A 23,914-nucleotide genomic window follows, 5' to 3' on the forward strand; every position below is an offset into this window, starting at 1 on the left:
CTGCCACAGGCCAGGGAGGCTCCTTCTGCCCCAGCCTGTGCCAGGCCAGCCAGCCTTTGCTGGTTAGAAGCGCCCAACTTCTATGGATGCAAAAGGGTTCCTGGCTGAGCCCCCAGTTTCCACCCCCTTCCTCTTCCCGGTCCCACCTCAGCACGTAGTCACCTTCACAGACCCGTGTGCCAGGCAGCTTCGCTGGGGTTGATAAGCCCGGGCTCTTTCTTTCCCCTCTTCTTCCCCCACCAGCCTGGGCCCCGCTCCAGCCTCCCCCCACCTCTCAGCCTCTCGCCCTGAGACCCGCTTTTTAATTGCTTTCCCAGATCTGCTGTGCTCCCTGCTCCCCTCCACCTCCCTGCCTGACTGCCTCCCTCTGGAAGGGTGAGAGGCGGGGACCAGATGTGTCCCTGGCGGGAGGACGGGGCTGGCGGGCAGCCTGTTGTTTTCAGTTCAGTGGTCCTCCAAATGCACAGGCTGAACCAGGACACGGTGGGGGGGGAGGGCTGTGGGTGAGCTGGAACACAGCTGATCTCCGGCCCTGCCCCCCTGGGGTGACTTTGGCCTTTGTAGCCCCAAAACCTCCATCCCAAACCTTCCTGGGGCTCTGTCCGCAAAAAAACCATGGAGGAGGGGAAGACAGCCACGAACTAGATTTTGTCTGGGAACCAGGATCCCCCCCAAACTTAGCCAAGAGCCAAAGAGACATTCCTGGGGACAAATGGGCAGAGGTCCAGGAGGCAAGACTCCCGAGTTAGCAGCTGCTAAGGAGGGTCCCCGTGTGGTGACAAGGTCCCCTGTGGGGACCAAGCTGATGACTGAGGGTGAGGAGGCCCGGAGGGGCAAGCCCAGTCCTCTCCCCTGGACAGGTCCTAACACTGATGGGGGGCTGGCCTACACTCAGGTGACGGGGGCAGGCGCTATTCTGACATGCTGCACAAAGGGACTGTGTCATGTTCTCTGGGTCTGAAACCCCTGGCCCTGAGCCTAGTCCTGTGAGTTTGGACCCTAGACCTGAGCTGCGGGCCTGAGAAGACAGTACTTCTAAACACCCAGAAGCAGAATCAGGGGCTCAGCACAGATCACCAGGCGGAAGAGGCGGGGTGAAGTGGGGAGAGGGAGCGCAGAGCGGGCTGGGCCTGCAGTGGACAGGGGAGCCATCGGTTGCCATGTCTCACAGATGGTTCTCTCTCTGTAGGAACAATCCCATCTTAGACTCCCGTCCCCGCCCACAGAGGTCGGCTGAGAGCTGTCAGCTCACGCCCACCTCAGCCCCTGCCAGCTCCCAGGGAACAGGGACCAGCCAGGCTGCCTTCTGGCCAGTGGGCACTGTCAGCCCCACCTTCCATGATCGAGGGCAGGAGCCACACATGCTTAACTCCATTGGCAGAGTCTTCATGCATTTAGTGGGTCACCTGAGAGCACATTTTGCACCACGGACCCGCAAATGTTTGCCGAGCCAATGACCATCTGCAGAACATCCTTGTCTGGACTGACATCTTCCACTTGCACGAGCTGCCCCCGCCCCCGGCCCAGGCGAATTCTGCCTCATGCAGTGGACGATCTTGCGCGGAGCTTGCCCTGCTGGCCCCAGCTGCTGGCTGCCTCGCCCTGTGCCTGCTGCCTCTGCACTCACACGGGCGATGGTGATGACCAAATGAGGTAATACACGTGAGGGCCCCGGGAAAGGGAAGGTTGTTCAGTTTGAATCCAGCCAGCACACAGTAAGGCCTCCTAAGGTCACCGTACCATGCCAGGCTGCTGGAGGCTACAGATGTGAAGCTGTGACTGCTTCCGTGGGAATCACGGCACACAGGGGGAAAAAAAAAACTCATTAAGACTAATTGGAGAGGAGGAAACCCCAGGCATGCAGGGAGAAAGGATGTCTGTTCACTCCTTAAGGGAAGCAGCTTGGTGCCATGCAGGAGACTAGATCTCAGTTCGAATCCCGACACTGCCACTTGCTGTCTAACCCTGGGCATGTCTGGTTTGACTTCTTGAGTCTGCTTCCTCATTAGACCTCACAAGATCGAGAACTTCTGTGAAGATGCCTGCAGCTGGTAAGAGCTCAGGGCTCTGCTTGGCGTCCTCTCCACGCCTCCAAAGAGCATCAAAACTGAGGGGGAGAGGCGCACCAGGTCGAAGGGGAAGCTGCTCCTGCAGAACAGCGAGGCCCCGTTTGACGTTAGCGGCACTATTTACACACCTCTCCTGGTGTGTTAAGTGCCTTTGGCGTGTTTGCTTTCAGAAGCGAGTTACCGCAGACTTCCGTCATTGGTTCACACCCTTCACTCCATCTTCCTGGACGGAGGCAAACTCGTACTGCACGGCCACCACCCGAGTGAGCGGAGAGGAAAGACCCCAACAAAGGTGGGAAGTGGGGCCTTGTGGGGGCAGGTGGGAGGAAGGTCACCCTCGGTTCAGACCTGTCGGGGCCCAGCCTGGAGCCTCACCTGAGACCTGGGGACCACTAGCCCTAACCCCGACTGACCGCAGGACTCCGTAACCCACGCCCGCACTGTGGGAAGACAGACCTGAGGCTGCAGGAGAGGCAGAGGGGAATGTTCTGACCTCAGAAGTGTCTGGAGGTCGTAAAGAGTTCGAAGGTGAGAAAGGGGAGGCGCACTGCCGTCCTGCCTGGGTGCACAGGGAGACGCTCACACCACAAAGAGATGGCTTACCAATCACTGTAATAAAATACACATCCACATCTACATGCATTATATATGCAGAAATAAAGGATCAGGGGATATAAACCCACGTATTCACAGCTTTGCTATCTAGGTGGTAGTATTAAGGCTGACTTTCCCTTTCTTCTTTACACTTCTTTTAACACTGAGTATGTGGCCTGTTTACAATAGAGTACAAACAAGGAAGCCATTGCCATTTGGAAATCCAGGCGCCACCAACATCTGCATCATCAGCAGGACTGCGGATACTGCTCCAGGCTGGGGGGGTGGAGCTGAAGACGTCCCTGTCTCAGAAACCAGGGAGGACTGAGCTGGGGCCCCCCACCAGGCCCTCTCCTCATCCTCACCCTCCTCCACTGTGATCCCTGTGCAGCGCCCTCTGTTAGACTGGGGGTCGGGAACAGAGCCCCCAGCTACCTGCCTGCAGGGAGGGTGTTACAAGCTAGCGGGGAACGATGGACAGCAGCACTCTTTAAAACAGCAACACATTAACACTCTCCACTGTATATATACACACTGAGGAGCTGAGTGTAACAAGAGGTTAACACAGAGGGTGAGTAGCGGAATGAGTGCCCGGCAGGCAGACAAGTGTTAACGAAGGAAGAGGGTGTTGGCAGTAATTGCTCCACGCTGAGGAGGGCAGGTCGGGTTCCCGATGCAGGCTGCTCCAGGAGCCAAGAGGGGACAGCAGTCAGGACACCTTGGCGACGCAGTTCCCGGCTGACAGCACTCCCCTGACCCTCATCAACTCCCTCTGGCCCCTCATGTTGCCAGAGCAGTGGGCGCTGAAGGGCAGCTCTGCAGGCCGGTTGGTTGGAGGGGTGGGGTGGGGGCGGGGAGGGAGAAGAAGGGTGAGGCTCTGTCCCACGGTCCTCCCCCGTCCTGTCCCCATCTCTCTCATCAGGCTTCCTGAATTGCCTGGAAACACCCCCAGGCCCTCGGGCCTCAGCGCACCTTGTCCCTTACTCATTCCTTTTCCACCTGTCATGGTGGCCCAGACCACCCCTGTTCCCAATGCCAGTCACCTGGGGTTGCATGGGACTCGGCTGGCCTCTTCAAGGTGCTGCTGGGGAGGCGGGCTATGCGGCTGTGCCGGGAGACTGAGGAGCTGAGGAGAGGAAGAAGGAAGGTAGCAAGGTCACAGCCGTGTCCCTGGGCTACAGGCAGGAGTGGGTGGGTGGGCCTAGACCCCCGGCCTTCAGCACCAACCAGTGCTTCCAAGGCCAGACCTGAAGGTGGGAGGGGTGGGGGCAGGGAGTTTAGTGGGGTTTGGGAGGGAAGTGGGGGTGAGGGGGTGGGTAGTTCTTTCCCTGGATTAACCAGTGAACACTGAATGTCTCCCTCGTGAAGAGGGTCTTTAACCAAAGAAGGGAGACACCCTTCACCTCTAGCGTAGTTCTCTACTGGCAAAGACCAGGGGGACCTCAGTCAGACCACCGATGCTGGCCTTGCTCACGGGGCTCGAGCTCCGAGGGGTCAGAGATATTCGGGGCCTGCAGTGGGCCGGGGCGTCCACCTTCCCCTACAGCTCCCCAGCCTCACCTCACGACGTGCCTCTTCTTGCAGGCTGAGGTCTTAGGGAAGGAAGATGCTGGCTTGGGGCCCTTCACGGTGAACGGGGGCACAGGTCCACTGGGGGAGGAAGAAAGACGACAGGTCAAGAGCGAACCAGAAAAGGGGGCCGGCGCATCCCTGCTCCAGCTCAGGTGCTGGGAGGTTAGACTAGATGGCCTCTGGGGTCTCCTCCTGCTAAGAGGCGATTCTTCTCCTGCCTCGTTTGGCCTGAGCTGGCAGCTGAGTGACAGGCCTATTCTGGGAGAACGTCCAGGTGTCCGTTTCTGGTGTGTCCGGGGAACCAGAGTTCAAACAGTCTCACCCTTCCATCTGCCCACCTGGTGCTGGTTACCGAGAGGTGGTTGGGGCTACGGGAGAAGTGGGGGTGTGGTGGGCAGCCTGCGTCCGTGGCCTCACAAGTCCAGGTCAGTCTGCCACTTGTTCTTGGCCTTGGACTTCCCTGAGATGGTTGCTGTTCCCCTGACCTGACATGTGGGTGGAAGGTGGGGGTAAGAACTTCATCTTCTCACTGAAAAATGCCGAATAGAGTTTTCTGAGGATTCCCCATCCCCGTTCCGGATGCTAGGCTAGAGGGTGACATCTGGGGGCAGCAGTGGTGGACAGAGCACTTTCTTGGTGGGACACAGAACCTTAATCGGAGCAAAGGACCCGAGCGATGCAGAGGAACAGGGAGGGCTGGACTGCTCCCTGCTGACCACCCCCAAGTGAGGGTCCCACTTGTAGCTCCTCACGGCCATGCCACAAACCAGCCCAGCGCTGGGGGCTTGGAGGTGGAGAGACAAGGCAGGGCCCCCGAGAGCAGCAAGGCCTGCATGGAACTGCATGCCCGGCCCCTGGGGCCTGGGGAGCGACCTGATCAGACCGAAGGGAAACAGACAGCTCATGTCTAGGCTCCAAGAGCTGCGTTGTCTTCTACTCCTGCAGGCGGTAGTCACTGTCCCTCCCTGAGCCCTGTCACCCTGCTTGGAGGGCTGGGAGGCAGGCAGGAAGGGGGCTCACCTGGGGACGAAGGGCTGGTCCAGCCTGCTCTGGGGGACGTTTTCCCAGCCAGTGCACTCATGGAAACCCAGCTTTGAGACAGGCTCCTCTGAGAGATCGGAGAGGTCGAAGGTGGTGTTGAGGTCCCGAGCAGGCAGGGCCAGAGGGGTGGAGCAGTTCTGCAGAGCAGAGGAGCCCAGAGGCACCCGCCTTTTGATGACTGTGGCTGGGCAGAAGCGAGGGGAGGGGCCGGGAGAGGAGGCCCTCCCCCCTTTGGGGGGGGTGGGTTCGAAGGAAGGCTGAGCCTCAGGCAGGGACCCCCTTCTCAAGCAGGGCAGGAAGGACTGGCGCTGGCGCTTGGTCCCAGGCTTTGGGGCTGGGCAACTGTCTTGCTCTGAGGGGCTCGGCCTTTTCCTTCTCTTCTGCTTGGGCTGCAGAGACGCCTGGGCTGAGGTGCAGTCAGGCCCTGGGGAGACCCCCAGGCTGCGCAGGAGCCCACTCTGTTGCCTTGCCATGGTCCGGGTCACAGGGCCAGAGTATCCTGGAGACCCTGGGTGTGGAGAAGGAGGGTGTTGAGAGGTCAGGGACTGAGCAGAAGAAGGGAATGTTGCTAGAATGTGGGGAGAGAGACACGGGAGACGTGCAGGAATCCCTAGCTCCTCAGTTCTGTGTGACTCCTGGGGTCCCTCAGCGTGCCCCACAATCCCAGGGGTCCTGTTCCAGCATCAAGGACCCAGCGAACCCTCGGCACCAGCTGGGCTTTGGAATCCACACCAATAGGCAGAGGCAGGCCAGGGGCGGGACTCACTTGACTCCGAACACAGCTCCTGAGCCAGAGGTGCCCCCCTGGCTGGGCCTGGAGCCCCTGAGGCCTCTGTTCCAGGCCCCGTTTTCTCCTCGTGCACCAGCTGCTGCAGGGTCTGAAACTCGGCGATCACGTCGGGGGTCAGGAGGTTGGCTGCTTGGAGCAGAGAGTACTGCCGCTGGGCCAGGCGCAGCACCTTCAGCGCCAGCCTGAAACAGAGGGAAGGCGTTCCCTGTCCCACTCGGACCCAGCTGGCTGGAGTCCTCTCTGCCATACCTGGGGCCCCACTGCCCCAGGTGTGGCAAGAAGCACACGTGGGCTGGCCTGCCCACCTTCCCAGCCACAGCTCCCGCTCTGCGGCGCCCTCGATGAAGACCAGGGCCATGGGGGGAGGGGGGATTTTCCCCAGTACACGTGCCTCCCAACCAAGACAGTGACCAGGCAAGTGGGGACAGGGCACCAAGTGGCCTCGGGCTCAGAAGTCCCAGTGTCCTCTCAGCGCCGCCATCTGTCAGTGCTGTGATCTTGGCAATGACAGGCGGCAGTGCAGAGCCAAGCTCGTCTGACTGCCAGCCCACCAGCCCGAATGCCCGTTCCGACACTTCCTGGCTGTTGAGCTTGGATCGCTGCCTACCCTCAGTCTCCACATCCTTTAAATGGGGTGACAAGTGCACCCACCTCACCCAGCGGTTGGGGAGATGGCATGAGTTATTTTATAGAGAGAGTGTTTAAGGAGTACCTGGCACACCGTGAGCACTATCAGGTCAGCTAACTATTGTTTTCTCTAAAACAGAAATAATGCCATCCACCTGGTGAGGGTAAGAGGAGATTGAATAAAATGGGGTGCATGACCTCGGTTCTGAGAGGACCCTCAAAAACGCCTCCAGTCCGAGCCTTCTAGTGAGTGGCTGGGATACTGAAAGAGCAGGTGTGAATCAGCGCACCCTTCACAGGCGGGGAGGCGCTATTTAAGGGAAATTATGAGGATAATGCGATTATTGATGTTGTAAATTTAGATTCTAATAAAGCAAATTTCCTCCCTGTCAGGAACACCCACGATAAAGGGAAAAACACAATTATCTCAGTGGGGATTATTCATGGCCCCTAATTCGTCCCCAGGTAGCATCATCTCCTACCTGCCCCCCCACACACACCTCGGAGCCCCCTCCTCTGCCCCCATCGTGTGTGCACGGAACCCAAGCTCATTTCCTAAAGCGGCCTCCAGGCCTTTTCAAAAGAAGACAGGATGTAAATAAAAAAGGACACAGCAGAAACTCATTCTCTATCGGTGGAGCCACACACACAGAAAGATTAGACCACTAATCTAATGGGAGAGTGCGTGTTAAAGATAAACATACTGGCCTGGAGGTCAGAGGACAGGTGTGGCCCTGTCTCTCTCCTGTGGTTGTGTGGCCCTGGGCCAGTGAGTGCCCTAGGACCCATCTGGCGAATGGACACATGGTCCAGACCAGGGATTTCCCAAGTGGGTTTGGAGAAGCCCATCCAAGGACGTTTTAAATACAGCAGTTCTGCTTTATCTGTTCTCCACGTTAGACTTCCGCCTAAGTTCGTTTGAAGAAAGGACTTTGCAGCAAAAAAAATAAATAAATAAATTCTAAAAACCACTGAACTGGAAAATCTAAGATTGCCTCGGTACCCTGGTGGTCTCAGATTTTGAGAAAGATTTTAGAGAAAGCCAAAGAGAAATTATTTCCCATTATCTGGTTGTTAGGGTGTTTCCAAGTATGGAGATGATCTAGAATGTTCTGCATGCCCTCATACTTAGGGTTTTCTGTCGCATTTTATTAGTGCTTCAAAGAAGCAGGGAGAATAAATAGGGTTGTGATCCCTCAGATCCTAGCCAAGACGAAAGCAGCTTGTCAGAGGGCACTAAACGAGAGGCACAGCAGAAACGAGAACCCTGGTGTCCCCTCTCCTCGCAACAGAGGACACTGGGCAGGGAGCCCCCGAGTCATGAGCGGGAGCCCGTGGTTGTTCCCTGGGCTCCAAGGGGACATCCCACCCTTGCATCCCTGCCACAGCTGGGCCCCAGGGAGTCGGCAGCAGGAGACAGATAATAGGCTGCTGATTATTCAGGCTGCAGCGTTGTCGCTGAGTTGGGACCAGACGCTCCCCAACAAGAAATAAAATTAAACAGGCCCTTCTGTCCAGAAGCTTTAAATACACTGCCTAGTGTGAAGCACGCTGGGGAGGGTGGAGTGGGGTCGGCAGCCACAGAGCTAAGTGGCAGGGGATTGATGTTCTGCGGACCACGGGAAAAAATACCAGCAGCACCTCTCCAAAAAGCACAGAATGGTCCAAAAATCTATTTCTCTCTGGCCGAGGGTGGTGGTTTGTGTTTACTGCTGAAGAGAAACAGCCACGGTCGATCTGTTGTTGAAGACGCAGTAAACACCTGACTCGGGAGGTCTGTCCCTTCCTCGGCCTGACACCTGGCTTCTCTGGCTGCTCCCCGCTGCTGAGGGTGATTGGCTTGGCCTCAGACTGGAAAGTAAAGCGCCGGCCCTCATGGCCCTGCCCTCATGGCCCTGCCCTCACTAGGCAGGCACTTGCCGGCTACCTCGACAGAACTTAGTGTTTTGCTCCCCTTCTGTTGGGCTGCCGGCTACGTGGAGGAATAAATAGATGATAAATAAATAGAGTAGGTGATAATATCAAGCTGTTAAAAGCAGATAATGGTGGCTCAGTTGGTTGGAGCCTCGTCCCATACACCAAAATGTTGCAGGTTCGATCCCTAGTCAGGGCATGTACAGAAGGCAACTGATCAATGTTTCTCACAAGGATGTTTCCTCCTCTCTCTCTCCCTTCCTCTCTCTCTCAAATCAACTAAAAAAAAATATCCTCAGGTAAGGATTGAAAAAAAAGCAGATAATGGACAATGGTGAGAAACACTTGATTGTTAACTAGAACAGAACCAGAACTTTTGCAACTCGGTACCAACTCCCACCCCAGGAAGCTGGAACCCATCACCTCCCTCCTCGGACCCTGGACAAGAGTAAGACACCTACTGCTTAGAATGGTCCCCCTCCAGGTTCTGTGGTGACAGGTGGCCCCCCACTTGCTTGGCCTCCAGGATCGGGCCAGGGGACGCTGGCAGTGACTGTCGGAGGCTCTGCTCTGGCACCTGGACTGGAACCTAAAAAGGAAGGACGTCACAGATAGAGGGCCCAGGATGACCTGCCTCCCTGTGTAAGCGGCTCCTAGTCTTTCCCTCCTCCAAGAGTGGGGGTGACGGCTCCTGGAATGGCCAGGCCCCCGTGGTAACACTCCCCCCTCACTCCCAGAAACTCGGGGCCCAACAGAGTAGCTCTCCTTCTTGCACAGGATCTGAAAGCCTCCTAACAGCTAGGATGTGACACCCCGGTAGAGAACCTGGGACTGCACGGACTCCATGAGTTGGAAAGGGCACTTCTTCTAATATTCCACCAGCTCTAAGTCCTACCTCCACAGCTGGGCCTTTGTCCTCCTCCTCTGGGGGTGGCTCCTGGTCCGAAGATTTCTCTTCCTCAACCCTCCCCACCTGGGCCTCTGTCCCAAGGCTCTCCTCTGGAAGGACTGCAGGCTCTGGGCGGAGCTCTGGGGTGCAGGGCTGGCTGGGGAGGAGGGATGGTGGGGAGGAGCTGGAAAGGCTAAGGGGGGAAATGTGGGGTTTTAGGGGTGGGAAGTAGGGGCAGGTGGGGAAAGCAGGGAGGGGGCAGGCGTGACAGAGCCCACAAAGATGGACACTTGGGTAACAAGTAGGCAGTAGCTGGGGGTAGGGGCAGGGAGGAGGAGCCAGAAATGTTCTGGCTTAGGAAACAATGACACCCATCTCTTAACCATACCTTCTTTTGAATAGTAGATGATGCTTACATGTGCTAGAGTGTCCTTTGCTCATTGACACAGGGTATTCTAAGTACCAATCAGTGTGCTGGGCACTGGGTGGGAACCCCTAGCCCTAGGTGTCAGAACAGAAGCAAGGAGTCCTGCCTGGCTCTCCAGAAGCTGGAAAAGGGGGCTTTCCTGGCTGAGCTGAAGGGTGGGATAGATGTGGGCCACAGAACTCACAGTTGTTGCGGAGGGCCCGACTCGGGGGGCTGCGGGAGGTCCTGGGCCCCCGCCTCATACACTCGAAGCTTCTCCCTCAGGGTGGCCACCTGGAACCGACACAGCCGGTCCTTCAGAGCCCCAGGTGAGCACAGCAGGTGGGAGCTGCCCCACCCCCAGGCACAGAACCCTGGCCACACCCCGATGCTCCTGCCCCCTCACCCCACCAAGCCAGGGTGCCCTGCCTCCCAGCCACACTCCGCAGGTGGGCTCCTCACCTCAGCCTGGAGCTGTTGGCAGATGGTGGCGTACTGGCTGATGTGACAATCCAGGCTGACCACATTGCTCTTCAGCTGCGATGGGGACACGGGGGAGAGATGTCTCTTCGCTCAGAGTAGCTTTAAGCACTCACGTCCAAAGGCCGGGCACTGTGCCAGGCACCTCACTCACATTCTCGTGAGTCAGGCTCATGACCGGGGACAGGCCTGGGAGGGTCAGTGCCTTGCCTGAGGCCACAGCAGAGGCAGAGGTCGCCTTTGAACCCAAGGACCCTGACTGTGCCTGATCCACTCTCGCCAGGCCAGGGGCTGCCCAGCAGCAGCTGCTCCCTGGGGGAGGCTGGGGGAGGCAGAGCAGCTCTGCTCTCCGTGTGGCATGCCGGTGTTTCCATTGGTTTGCAGCTAAAACCAAGTCTGAAAGTGATCGCTGGAAAAGATCACTGGGCCACCCCCTTCTGCCTCGGTGGGCCAGTGCTGCATTTTACTCTTTTTCCGAGTCTCGGAGACCACCACGCCTCTCCCCCAGCTGCAGTCTTCCCAGGCACAGGCACCATGCCGCTTCCACCACAACTTCCCCGAAGACACAGGCTAGGGAAGGCCTTCCCTCCCCCCGTGGGAATACGTGCTCCAGGCACCGGGGCACGTGGTGGGTCCTGCCCCTCCCTCTCCTGGACTGGGGCCCCCCACACCAGGCAGACACACACCGAAAGCTTGATCTCCTTGGCCCGGTTGGCATACTTGAGGGTGTTGTAAGTGTCCTCATACGTCAGGCCGGAGGGGCTGACGGCTGCGATCATCACTGTGCGGCAGTTGCCCCCAATAGAGTCCTTGAGCAGACGGGTCAGTTTGCTGTCCCGGTAAGGCACGTGAGACTTGCGGCCCTGGGAGGCGGGGGGCAGCAAGCAAGCCTGGGGTGAGGTGGCTGGACCAGACAGACCTGTGCTGGAACCTGGCAGCCTCTGGTCCCCAGGCTGAAAGGAAGGACCCTCAGTTTCAGGCGCTCAGTGGCCGGGTGCTGTGGGCACCCTGATCTGTGCAGCTTTACCTTGGCGTCAGCCAGGGCATTGAGGACGTTGATGAGGGCCAGCAGGGAGCGGTTGATGTTGGCACCCTCCCGCAGCCGCTCCCCCTTGGCGTGGGTGCTGGATGCCCGCTCCGAGCCAGCCAGGTCAATCAGGCTCATCTTGGCCACCCGAAGGGCCTGGGTCAGACCTGGAACCCGGTCCTGCTGCTTCACGAAGATCTGCCGGCAGAGGGCAGGAGTGAGCCGGCACCAGGCATCAGAAGCCCCCTCTGCAGGCTCCGAGCCCCCACCCCCTCACCTGGAAGATGGCATGGGAGCGGGAGGACGTGGCGTTGGCGTCAGTGGGGTGCTGCGTGCGGTTCCTGTTCCCCCTGGTCAGCATCTCCAGCAGCTGCTCGGCCGAGGTTGGCTACAGAGGAGAAGACGGGGAAGGGAGCTGTGGCTTCCCCTGCCAGGACTCCCCACAACAGCAGGGCTGCTCTGCAGAACCCACGTCACCGGCGGGCGCTGCCGTGGGACTCGGGCATCCCGAACTGCTTGGTGAGGGACCCTGGAGGACCAATGGGGCGGCTCGTGCTACCAACCCCAGCCTCGCACCTGGTGGAACGAAAGTCCTTGCACTACCACCCCCTTGTCGGGGTCCTCCCGGATGGCGAGGGGTCCCTTGGGCTCCAGGAGGTCGTGGATCTGCTCATTGTACACCTGAGGAGGAAGGAAGCAAGGGAGAGGCCTGAGGGACTGGGCCTGCCAGGAGACCTCCCAGCTAGGGGCTGGGAGGGCTGAGCTGCTGGGCAGGGGAAACTGACCAGACACCACCACAGGAGTGGCACTTTGCAGGATGCTGTTAGTGACCAGAGCAGGTTTAGTTCGCCCGCAGTGTGTCTCTGAGCTGTTTCTGCCCTCTGGGTGCTGGCTGGGCCCCGTCTGCCCCCTTCCTACCACCCTCACCCACTACTCGCTCCATGCCCCTCCCATCGGAGGGGCTTGTGAGAATGAGGGGTGGGGCCGCCCAGTCCCAGGAGGGAACAGGGGAACAGCCCTACCTCCTGGTAGCTGATGAGCACCTCGAATTGCTTCTCCTCCTGGCAGGCCTCCAGCCGCCTGTACAGTTCCATAGTGGTCAGGTACATGATGCCAGGGTCCCCCTCTCTTCCCAGCATGGTGTGTGTCTTCCCTGCCCCAGTGGCCCCATAGGCGAACACTGCAGGGGACAGAGCGGGAGTAGGGGGGTGGCAGGGCCAGACCCGCCTTGTCTGCTTGACTCCCCCTGTGCACTTCCGCCCAGCCCACCCTTCTCTCCCCAAGCCCCTTCCTGTGCCTTCCATCGGCACAGTCCGGCTGCTCCGAGCCACTCACATCCCCCACATTTGCCCTGCAGCTTGAGTTCTCCACGTCTGGGTCCTGGCCTGCCTGCGAATTCGAATTCGCAGGCAAGAGGGTCTCCATGGAGACTGAAGCACCTCCCTTCCTCCGGGATGCCTTCTCCCGTCTGGGGAGCTTCCTCTGTTGAGGGCCCACGGCTCTCCCCCCGCATCCCTCACCCTATAAGCACACACTGTGGGTGTGATGTCAACTGCTGTCTCCCCCTTTGTAGACGGGAAGCATCAAGAGGACAGAAACTATGTCTGTCTGATCTGCCACTGTACCCCAGGGCCCAGGAGAGTGCCTGCCACACAGGAGGAGAATGAATGGGGGACCCACAGAGAATGCAAGGGCCAGAGGCCTCTTCAACAAGTGCCTGGGACAGCGGGCACCTGTCAGGGGACACATAAAAGCATGAGAAGAAGCAGGGCGGCGAGGCAGCCACCAGCCGGGGCTCTTCCTCCTCGTCGCCCAGAGTCTCACCTGAGCAGTTGTAGCCCCGGAGGAAGCTGTCCAGAACGCTGTGGGTGGTGTGCTGAAACACGTCCTGTTGGGTGGCCGTCTCACCAAAGACCCGGTCGAAGACAAACGTCAGGTCTTTGCCCTTCTTCTTGGGGCCGTCGTGGATGCTGCCCCATTTCAGGCCGAGGAAGGCCCCTTCGGGCCCCTCAGGGTCAAACACCAGCATCCGCTCGTCCACCACCTGAATCACAGGCCGCCGCTGGCTCTCCAGCTCCCGTGGGGTGGGGGGCCTCACCCGAACTACAACCTGCACCTTGCTGTCCTCCACCGCCATCACCATGGCAACACCTGGGCAGAGACACAGTGGATATGAGGATCCGACCCTAGGACTGAGCAGGAGCCCCCTCAGCCGAGCATTCAAGGCCTCCTCCCACCCCCCCCCGAACTGATCTCTGTTTTACACCTTAAGAAAATGAGAATATTGGTGCCAGCACCAATTATTAATAAATATCTCTTTCTCGCTGGAAATACCACGTTTGTCATGTCCAAATGACTGTTTTCTTTCCAGAGGCCTATTACTGGGCTTTCTGTTACGTTCCACTCATCCGTCTACTCTTGGGCTCACGCCACGCTCTTTCCACTCCATCCTTTACCGGTGCTTTCCATCCAGTAAGGCAAGACCCCCCACCCCCGCAACTAGTCTTCTTTTTTCCTGATTTTCTTGGTTATTCTCAGACATTTATTGTACTATTTGACTCTAAGAAAATATTTTTAAAAATATTTTACTTATTTTTAGAGGGAGGGAGAGAAACATCAATGTGTGGTTGGCTCTCATGCGCCCCCTACTGGGGACCTCTCCCACAACCCGGGCATGTGTCCTGACTGGGAATTGAACCAGTGACCCTTTGGTTCGAAGGTCAGTGCTTGATCCACTGAGCCACACCAGCCAGGGCAGACTCTAAGAAAATTTTTATCAATTCCATTCCCAATTCGAAACATCCCTATCTCCCACAAAAGCTTTATTGGAATTATAATTGGAATTGTATTACATTTACATATTTATTCTATATTAAACCTTTTCATGCAAAAACATGGCTATTGCCTTTTTATTTGTTCAGATTTTTTTATGATCCTCAATAAGATTTTTATAGTTTTCTTTCTCTTCAGATAGGTTCTGCACCTGCCCTTTTAATATAATTCCCACTCTTTATAGATTTAATCACTCTTATGAATGCAACAACTTCCCCCATCTCCATTTCCAGGTGGCAATTGCTAGCAGAGAAACGCTACTGCCCTCAAACTCTCTTATTAATTCCATTTTTTAATTTAACTTATTTTTTAAATATTTGTTTATTTCTAGAGAGAGGGAGAGAAATATCAATGTGTGGTTGCCTCCCATGTGGCCCCCCCCGGGGACCTCACCCACAGGACCTGGCCCACAACCCAGGTATGTGTCCTAGACTGGGAATCAAACTGGTGACCCTTTGGTTCTCAGCCTGCACTCAATCCATTGAGCTACACCAGCCAGGACCCAATTGTTTTTTAAATTAGGGCTTATTGGGTTTTGTGAGTATGCAATTATATATCAGAAAAAAAAATAATTTTTTACCTTTTTTCTCTATTTTATACCAAATATTTTATTTGTCTATTGCAATCTTTAAGTAAGTTTGAATAATAATGATGACAATGGGCATTCCTGTCTTGTTCTTGATTTGAAAGGAAATGGTTTCATGCTTCACTGTTGAGGAACCAGTTTGGCATATATAGTCATTACCACACTATCGATTTCTTCTATTCTTGTTTTACTTGGAGTTATTGCCAGGAAGGTCTAAAATGTTACCTAATGCTCTTTCAGCATCTCCTGACATGTGTCTCTTCCCCTTTATTTTGTTGATGTGGTTAATGATTTGATATTATTCCTGGTATTAAACCAACCATGCATTCTTAGAAAAAATCCTACCCTGACCATATTGAAATTTGTAATTTTTAAATGGTCAAATGTGTCGGGCTTTCTTATGGTTTTTATGTAATATATGAGAAGACATTCCTTCCCCACAGTAATAAACACTTTCATATATTTGCCCGTTACTCGTTCTTTTTAAAATTTAGGTCTTTATACAGATAGAATTTATTTTATTGTGAATGATGTGAAGTTTTTAAATTTCTGAATGGTAAGCAGTCATCTCAAGATCATTTATTAAATGGTGCATCCTTTCTCCACCAATTTCAATGCCACATTTAATATAGCTCCTAGGTCCTGACTGGTGTGGCTCAGTGGGTTGGGTGTCATCCCACAAACCTAAAGGTCACCGGTTCGATTCCCAGTCATGGTACATGCCTGGGTTGCCACACTGGGGGCCAGGTTCCCAGCTGGAGGCGTGTGAGAGGCAACCAGTCAATTTTTGTTTCTCCTGCATCGATGTTTTTCTCTCTCTCGCTCCCTCTCTTCTCCTCTCTCTAAAATAAACAAATAAAATCTTTAAATTCTCCTATCAACATGAATTTGTTTTTAGATTCTCCATTCTGTTCTGCTGACGTGCCTGTTCCTTTTGCAGTCACTCACTGTTGGAATTACTGCGACTCTGTAATATCTCACCTCATTTTTCTTTTTCATGGCTATTCTTGGGCATCTTGCCTGGCGTAAGATTTTAGAATCAGTTTACAGAATTCTGTGAAAAATCCTGCAAAGACGTTAATTGGGAGTACTTTGAATTATAGATTGACACCAGGAGAATTGGCATCTTTGTGACATCAAGACTTCCCATCTCGCGTCTCTTCATTATTCACAACTTTATAATCCTCAATAAAACTTTATAGCTTTCTTCACTTGAGTTTTGTATATTTCTTGATAGGCTTATTACTAGTTATTGTATAGTCTTTATTATATTGTGAATAGGCTCTTATTTATTTATTTATTCAAGATTTCATTTTTTTATTTTTAGAGAGAAGGGAAGGGAGGGAGAAAGAGAGGGAGAGAAACATTGATGTGCGAGAGACACATACATTGGTTGCCTCTTGCATGTCCCCAAAGGGGGACCTGGCCCACAACCCAGGCGTGTGCCCTGACTGGGAATCGAACCGGCAACCTTTTGGTCCACAGGCCAGCATTCAATCCACTGAGACACACCAGTCAGGGCAAACAGGCTCTTTTAAAAATCGTGTTGTCTAATTCATTTTTGCCAGCATGCAGGAAAGCTACCGATTTCTGCATGCAGACCTTGTATCTGGCTACATTACTGAACTCCCTTATTAGTTCCAATAGACTGTCATTGATTCTCTTAGGTTTTTCAATTAAATGATGGTATAGTTTGCAAATAATGACAGTTACTTTCTATTTTTAGCTCTTCCATATTTAGTCCCTTATCCTTCCCTATCCATCAGGAATGGGCGTTAAATTTTATCAGATGCTTTTTGGCACTGGCTGAGATGATCACACAGTGCTTCTCCTTGGGTGTGTTAGTATAGAGGGTAAGCTGGGCAGATTTCCTAATGTCGACCTGGCGATGACTGCAAACACTTATTTGCTTATTCCCGCTTGCAGTCCCCTCAGACCTCCCTCCTTGTTTTTTTGTTTGTTTGTTTTTTCCATTTCTCCTTCAAGCCAGCCTCCCGAGGCTAGAGATGGAATTTTTGGAATGCAGGAGTCACAGACCTCCTAGAAAAGTTCACTCCGACCCTAGGGATATATTAACAGAGGCAAGGGACAGAGGCTGCTCCTGGGGGATGGGAACAGACAAGTGCTTTCTCAGGCAAGACCAAGTCCCACTGACAGGACCAAGGTCATTCAGCAAAAAAAAAAAAGTAGAATTTCTATCTAATACTTCAGCAAACAACTCGTGTTCTTTTGGGAATGCGGTAGAATTGAGCTGATTTGAAACCCCTGCCTCCAAGGTCCAAACTGAATTCCTCCCTACACAAAACAAGGTATCAACCAACGATAATCTTTTTACACATGTATAATTTTTGTCTTGTTCCAGCGACTGGTCTGCAACTGCGTGCCTGCCGTATGAGGGGCTGTTTTAAGCACCTTCCAACCATGATCTCCTTTCATTTCCGTCACAATCCAGCAAGACAGATACTATGATCATGCTCATTTTTCAGTGAGAAAATGGAGACACAGAAGGTTATGCAACGTGCCCAGGATCCCAGTGCCGGCGACCAGGCCTGGTTCCAGGCAGCCCGACCACAGAGCCGGCGCACTGCCTTACAGAGAGTGATACTGTACATGACGCTTTCCTGCTCACATTGTTGTAATCGTCCCTTATGTTTTCTAATAATTATAATCTCTTTTATGTAACTGGCATAATGTAGTCTGCAAACACTTTGGGATATATGGACTGTACCTCATTTGCAGCACAGAGAAGTCTCCTGTCTTCCACCCGCGCATTCCCCCCTATCCCAGGGAACCAGACTCTTGCAGAGCCCGGCACCCTCTGGGTGAAGGCGGAGGGTGCTGGGCCCCACAGTCTGGGTCTACACTGGCTGACTTTGATGGCAGTCCCAGCTCCCCACAGGGAAGGTTTCAGCTGAGGAGGAGCGACAGAGCCGCCTACCATTCTGAGCAGGAAATTAAAAAGGGCACTGGCAGCGGCGTCTGTGTAACCTTTACAGTCCTCTCCTCTCCACTTCCTGAGGGCCAGTGAGGCAGACTCTTTGCCTAATGAGATGTTTTCCTTCTTCCTGAAACAGCACAGGACAGGGGAGGGTGGGGGGCGTGGGGGTAGTGGTGACACGTGGCATGACTGCAGCTGGGATGCCTGGGTCCCGGTCTCTGCTCCCTATCTGACTGGCAGGAACTCTTCCCACCAGCCACATCACATGGATGCACCAACTTCCCTGCTTGGAGAGCCAGAGAGAACAGCTACAGATCTGCTCCCACCCCAGGGGGACGGGGAGATTAATGAGAGAACGTTTGTCAAGTTTGCTTTGATCCTCAGTTGGAAAGAGCATTTTAGCCCAAAGTACGAGGGAGATGATTCTTTAATAAGATCTTCAGGGTTCTGAGCCAGCCACAGCCACATTCTGTTTCTAACCCAGGGCAGCTCATTAAAACCCAGAGGCTAGTTCGCTGCCGAGCTGGGGCTGGGAAGCCAAGATGCAGTTGTTTTCAAGCCAGCTTCCTCTGCCCATCCTCAGAGGACGGGTGGCACGAGACTAAGCTCTTCAGAAGCTCCTGGAGCAGAATTTCTGAGGACTCCAGGACATCTGCCTATATAGCCATGGGGCGCTGGGAAGGCAGGCGGGGCCTGGACCCTGGAGGTTCTGTTTTTATAGGGATCGCTGTAGTCCCCTTCGTCACTCCTTCACAGCTCTCACACACTCGTGTCTCTGGTCTTTAAGCTCCAAGACAGCAGGGCCCTCTTGTGATCTAGTCTGTGTACCCCGGCTGCCCAGACACCAGACCCAGGACGCAGTAAAGGCTGTATAGTATTTGTCCTACAGATGAATAATGGCCAGAGAAGAGCGGAGTCTGAATCCAAAAGCCTAAAAGTAATTACTGTTATAGCTAACATTTATCGTGTGCTTACTATGTATCAGGCCCTAGGCTAAGAGCCTTACAAATGGTGTCATTTAAATTTCACATGAGATTTACAATCTCATTCTGTAGTTATATCCCAACTCTACAAAGAAAACTGCTCAGGAAGGAACTTGTTATTTGGAGGGTAAGTAACAAGGCCAGAACTTGACCTTGTCCAGACTGCAAGCAGACGCATTTCTGTTTGTAGTAGGCCATTCTGCCCTGTTGTAGAGGTTTTGTGGCTCCTACCTCTCCTTACCTGGTACCTACAGGGCAACGCCCAAATACCACTTCCATCTACGGTCGCTCGGAGAAGAGAGTTGTGGGGTTTTTTTTGTTTTTTAAATAGACAATCATAAGGCTGTAACTGATGACAGTTTTGCTTACTACTAATTTTATCTTTTTTAGATCTCTTGTCTTAGCCTGCAACCCAGGCATGTGCCCTGACTGGGAATTGAACCAGGGACCCTTTGATTCGCAGGCCAGTGCTCAATCCACTGAGCCACACCAGCCAAGGCTGATTATTCACATTTTATTTAAGACTTTTACAACTACATTTATAGAAGAGATTAGATGGGCTTATAATTTTCTTTGTCTCATTTTTGGTATCACACAACAGGACTTTTTTTTAGGGAAGATTTGTACAAGATTGGAATAATTTCTTCCAATTGCTTATAAATTTCTGGTGTTCAGTGGGGGTTTTTGGTGGGCGTGATAGTACATTTTAAACTAATTCAATTTCCTCAATGGTCTAAGCTAAGTCTGTTAAAAACTTCCAGAACTTCTTAAATCAGTTTTGGTAAGTTGTTTTTTCCTAGAAAAGTGTCCAAAAGCATTGTTAAAAATTGTGTCCCACTGAAGTCTTTCTCCCTCTCTTTTACTTTCTCAGTGACTAAAGTTATGTCTCTATTTTCATGTTTGAAGGCATTTTCTACGTTTTTTTTTTTTATTGCTAGGGGTTTGGCTTTTTTATTAGTCTTTTTAAAGTTACAGATTTTGGCTGAGTTAATCCTCTATTATGTAGTAAAATCCTACTTCATTAATTTCTGCTCTTAATGCCTTTTTATTGTCTACACGTTTATTCTGTTGTTCTATGTTATTAAAGTAGTATATTTGCCTCACTAACTTTCAGCTTTTTTTTAAAAAAAGTTAAAATGTAAGCACTTAAAACTATAAATTACCCTCAAAATATTGCTTTGCTTGCATCCTACAAGTTTCATAAATGGTATTATCACTGTTCCATACTAATTATCTTTTAATTACAATTATGATATCCTATTTAACTGAGTTAAGCAGGTTTTTAAAAAAGATCTATGCCAGTCAAAGAAAGACAAATACCATGTGATCTCACTTGTCTGCGAATAGAAACAGAGGCATAATGGACACAGTGAACAGACTGACAGCTGTCAGAAGGGAGGGTCATCAAGGGGCTAGATGAAAGAAAGTAAAGGGATTAAGAATAAACATTAAAAAATATATATGTATAAAAGCCACATAGACACACACACTAGTTAGGGTGATAGCCAGAGGGAAAGGGAGGTGAGGGGTAGGTGGAGTTGGACAAAGGAGCGGGGAACTGGGACAGAAACAGACTTTGCTTGGGAAAATGTGCACATAATACAGTGTACAAATGTTTTGTTGAGTTGTACACTTGAAATCTGTATGATTTTGTAAACCAATGTCACCCCAAAAAATTCAATTTAAAAAAAAGATCTAGCCCTGGCTGGTGGGGCTCAGTGAACTGAGTGCAGGCCTGTGCACCTCAGGGTTGCCAGTTCAATTCCCAGTCAGGGCACATGCCTGGGTTGTGGGCCAGGTCCCCAGTAGAGGGTGCTCAAGAGGCAAACACACACTGATGTTCCTTTCCCTCGCTTGCTCCTTTCCCCTCTCTAAAAATAAATAAATAAATAAATAAATAAATAAATAAATAAATAAATAAAATCTTTTTAAAAAAATCTAAAATATGAGTGTTTTAATTTCTTTTTCTTTTCTATTTTTCACTTAATTGCTTGTGGAAAGAGAATCTAGTTTGATATCTGATAACTGGTTTGATTTGCTTTGTGGTCAGATAGAGAAAATGTTTATAAATACTTCTAGAAATATGCTACTTGTATGCTTTTTAAAAAATCCTCACCCAAGGATATGCTTATTGATTTTAGAGAGAGTGGAAGGGAGAGAGAGAGTGAAACATCCATGTGAGACAGAAACATGGACCAGGAATCAAACCCACAACCTTTTGGTGTACAGGCTAATGATCCAACAAACTGAGCCACCTGGTCAGGGCTATTTGTACACTTTTAAAAAAAGGCATAAATATGCCCTGGCTGGTGTAGCCCAGTGCATTGAGTGCAGACTGCAAATCAAAGGGTCGCTAGTTCAATTCCCAGTGAGGGCACATGCCTGGGTTGCAGACCAGGTCCCCAGTGGGGGCCATGTGAGAGGCAACCACACATTGATATTTCTCTCTCTCTCTTTATCCCTCCCTTCCCCTCTCTAAAAATAAATACATAAAAATATTTTTAAAAAAGGTATAAATAGAAGTGGGTTGGATAATATAAAGAGCAATAAATTGAGACACATTAAACTATCTGAGATGGGAGTAATTTAATAATGAAGCAGGCAGAGAAGGACTGGCTGTGTTGGCAGTTGAAGCATGGGATGTGGTGAGGGAGAGGAAATAGAATAGGAACAAGATTGAAGAAAGCAGTGTAACACTGAGAAGTTCATTCAGAAAAATTCTGTAGACTTTCTCCTTTTAGCTAGTGATTCGCAATCTGTAAAATGTAAATATTAGTATCTATCCCATAGGATTGTTGTGGGGATTAAATAAGTTCACTCAAACATGGTAGGTGCTCAAAAATGTTAGCCATTATTACAGGATTAATATGACAAACAACATTTTCCCATGATGCCAGATAACTTTTTGTTGTATTTTGCCATGCATAATGCACACTTTCTGCCCAAATTTTTGAGGGAAAAATAAGGATGTGAATTGTACATTGGTAGTAAATAAGGGTGCGCATTATACATGGGAGCGCGTTACACATGGCAAACTAGGCAATGTCTTCAGTAAAATCCCCTAAGTTTCCCATGTCAGAGACCGGGCGTTATCTTTTCCAAGTTATTCGCTACCTTTAAGGGTCAAGGTTAAGAGGAGGCATCCTAGGAGCTGTAGCAGAAAACATGTTTTTCTGCCATACAGGTATTCTTTCATTCCTTCCTTCATTCAATCAAATATTGACTGAGTGCCCAGTAACTAACTAAGTTCATTCTGACACAGCTCTACAATCAATTCTTCTGCATAGATGTAGAGAGGGTCTTAGCTACTCCGCACCAATGCGCAGGGGGTCCCAGGTCTCTAGGAAGACCCAATTCTTCCTTACACCCAAGCGGGAGTGTCTTTCACAGACCGGATGTGCAGACGGCCCGGCCCAGTGCAGATGTGCGGACGCACTCCAGATCCGGTACAGACCAGCAGAGGGGTCGCGATCTCCCGCGCAGATGTGTAAGGAAGCGCCCTGATTCCCACACCTTCCCTGCCTGTTCCAAGGAGACCACGCAGGACCTGGGTGGTCTCCACGTTGCACTTTAGTGTCTCGAACTAAAGGGGTTGGGCTGGCGCTGCCACCTTCAGCGTCTGGGACCCAGCGTCCTAGACCTGGGCGTAGGAGCCCGCGGGAGCGCTTACCCTTCGTTGATTTCCAGCCGCTGGTGTCGCCGCTCGCAGCTGGGTCCCCTCGCCACAGACAGGAGCCCGGGGCTACAGGAGAGAGTGCCCCACACCCTCCCTTCAACCACGCCAACCTCCTCCCGCCCCACGCTTTCAAATTTGCGGGATTGACTTATCCGCGCTTCCCATTGGTCAGCGGCTGGATCGCTGATTGGCTGTTTTCTAAGTAACAAAAGCACAGCCCTGAGGCTGTGGGCGCTGGCAACAGGGCGCTTGCGCATTTCCTTTAACTGTTAGGTGGAGGTTTTGAAGCTGCCTCCGAGGCCGGGCGAACCAGACTGATCCGCAGAAACAAGTACGGGATTGGGGTCCGGGAGTGTCCCGGCCTGTCTTTATCGTCCCTGGGATTGGATTCATCACCAATTGCAGCAACCAGACATCAAACCCGTTTTCAAATCTGCTTTTTCTGTGGGCATCCGCTTATCTAAGAAGGGATTTTTAGCCACTGCCCAGGGTCTCTTCTCTCCATGCGACCATCCCAAGAATGAATTTCGAGAGTAGCCTTGATGTGGAAAGGGCAGCAGAGGCAGAGAATGACAATTCCACCGTTTGGCTTTGAGCGCATCTGGAATATCAGGGACGGACTGTTGAATATGAGGGTCGGCCCCTTAGGGCATGGCTAGGCAGCCCTGTGTCCATCCTCACAGCCGCTGGCCTCTTGGATTCTGGTGGGCTAACCTCATGCTGATTTCCAGCACCAAGGTTGTGGGTGTCAAAGAGAATCACGGGGCCTGCTTCCACTAACTAGTGGCCGAGTCACTATTAGTGTTGAGATTGTGGAAGTCACTTCTGCTCTCTGAGTGTCCAGTTTACTCGTCTATAAAATAGGGCAAATATCCTGCCCTTCCTACTCACCCAGAAGAGCGTGGACCAGAAAGTTCTCCAAACCCCCTGCATATGTAAAGGGACAGCTTTCTGTGAATCGAATTGGGATGACATTGGTGAGGTGCTCACCACTTTCATGAAATTGACCTGTCCCCACACAGGAGCAGGTCTGAGGCATGCAAGAAAGCAGGAGGCAAAATTCCCTCAGAGCACCTGCCATCAAGAGAGTAGAGTCACTACTTAATACCTGGTTGATTTGGCCCAAACTCTTCACTCGCCTACCTGGGCCTCAGTTGCCCTCTCTGTATAATGGGATAACACTGCAGGTTGGGTGAAAACAAAATGAGAAAACTACGCAAAGAGCTATTATTGCAAAGCTACAAGGAAACCAAGGTGTTCTCCCCATCTCCATCACTCAAGGGAAATGAAACTATTAAAGAATGGCTTCCAGAAGTTTGGGAGTGTGGTGGAGGGCTTGGGGTCCCCAGGAACCTCCAGAGGAACAGGTGCCTCTGGTGTCCTCCTGCAAGCCAGGCCTTGCCCTGGTCCAGCTCAGGTTCAGACAGTTAGTTGGAGGAGGTAGGTGAGTCAGGGTGAGGCAATGGGCAGAGATTGACTCTGCTCTCAGG

At 52.3% G+C, this 23,914-nt stretch overlaps 1 protein-coding gene across 1 annotated transcript; it reads right to left on the bottom strand.

The window, feature by feature from the left end:
- Positions 1–2,347: 2,347 nt before the first annotated feature.
- Positions 2,348–22,532, bottom strand: KIF18B (kinesin family member 18B). Its single transcript, XM_037162203.2, has 16 exons — positions 22,419–22,532; positions 13,234–13,560; positions 12,432–12,589; positions 11,986–12,090; positions 11,687–11,797; positions 11,410–11,607; positions 11,069–11,245; positions 10,365–10,439; positions 10,108–10,196; positions 9,503–9,689; positions 9,069–9,196; positions 6,043–6,248; positions 5,256–5,784; positions 4,224–4,313; positions 3,707–3,789; positions 2,348–3,479 (listed from the first exon to the last, which is right to left on the bottom strand). The coding sequence occupies exons 2-16, from the start codon at positions 13,550–13,552 to the stop codon at positions 3,373–3,375; spliced, it is 2,562 nt and encodes an 853-aa protein (XP_037018098.2). The 5' UTR covers positions 13,553–13,560; positions 22,419–22,532; the 3' UTR covers positions 2,348–3,372.
- Positions 22,533–23,914: the final 1,382 nt, after the last annotated feature.

Source organism: Artibeus jamaicensis, unplaced genomic scaffold (assembly GCF_021234435.1).
Source record: "Artibeus jamaicensis isolate MK-2021 breed Jamaican fruit bat unplaced genomic scaffold, CSHL_Jam_final contig_2259, whole genome shotgun sequence".
Lineage (NCBI taxonomy): Eukaryota > Metazoa > Chordata > Mammalia > Chiroptera > Phyllostomidae > Artibeus > Artibeus jamaicensis.

Excerpts from the sequence above, each read along its gene's own strand:
- KIF18B (XM_037162203.2), bottom strand. The coding sequence starts at position 13,552 with ATGGTGATGGCGGTGGAGGACAGCAAGGTGCAGGTTGTAGTTCGGGTG. Across the intron at positions 11,246-11,409 it reads ATGCCCTGGCTGACGCCAAG|GGCCGCAAGTCTCACGTGCC; the intron begins GTAAAGCTGCAC and ends CCCGCCTCCCAG. Across the intron at positions 3,790-4,223 it reads AAGAAGAGGCACGTCGTGAG|CTCCTCAGTCTCCCGGCACA; the intron begins GTGAGGCTGGGG and ends TCCTCTCCTCAG.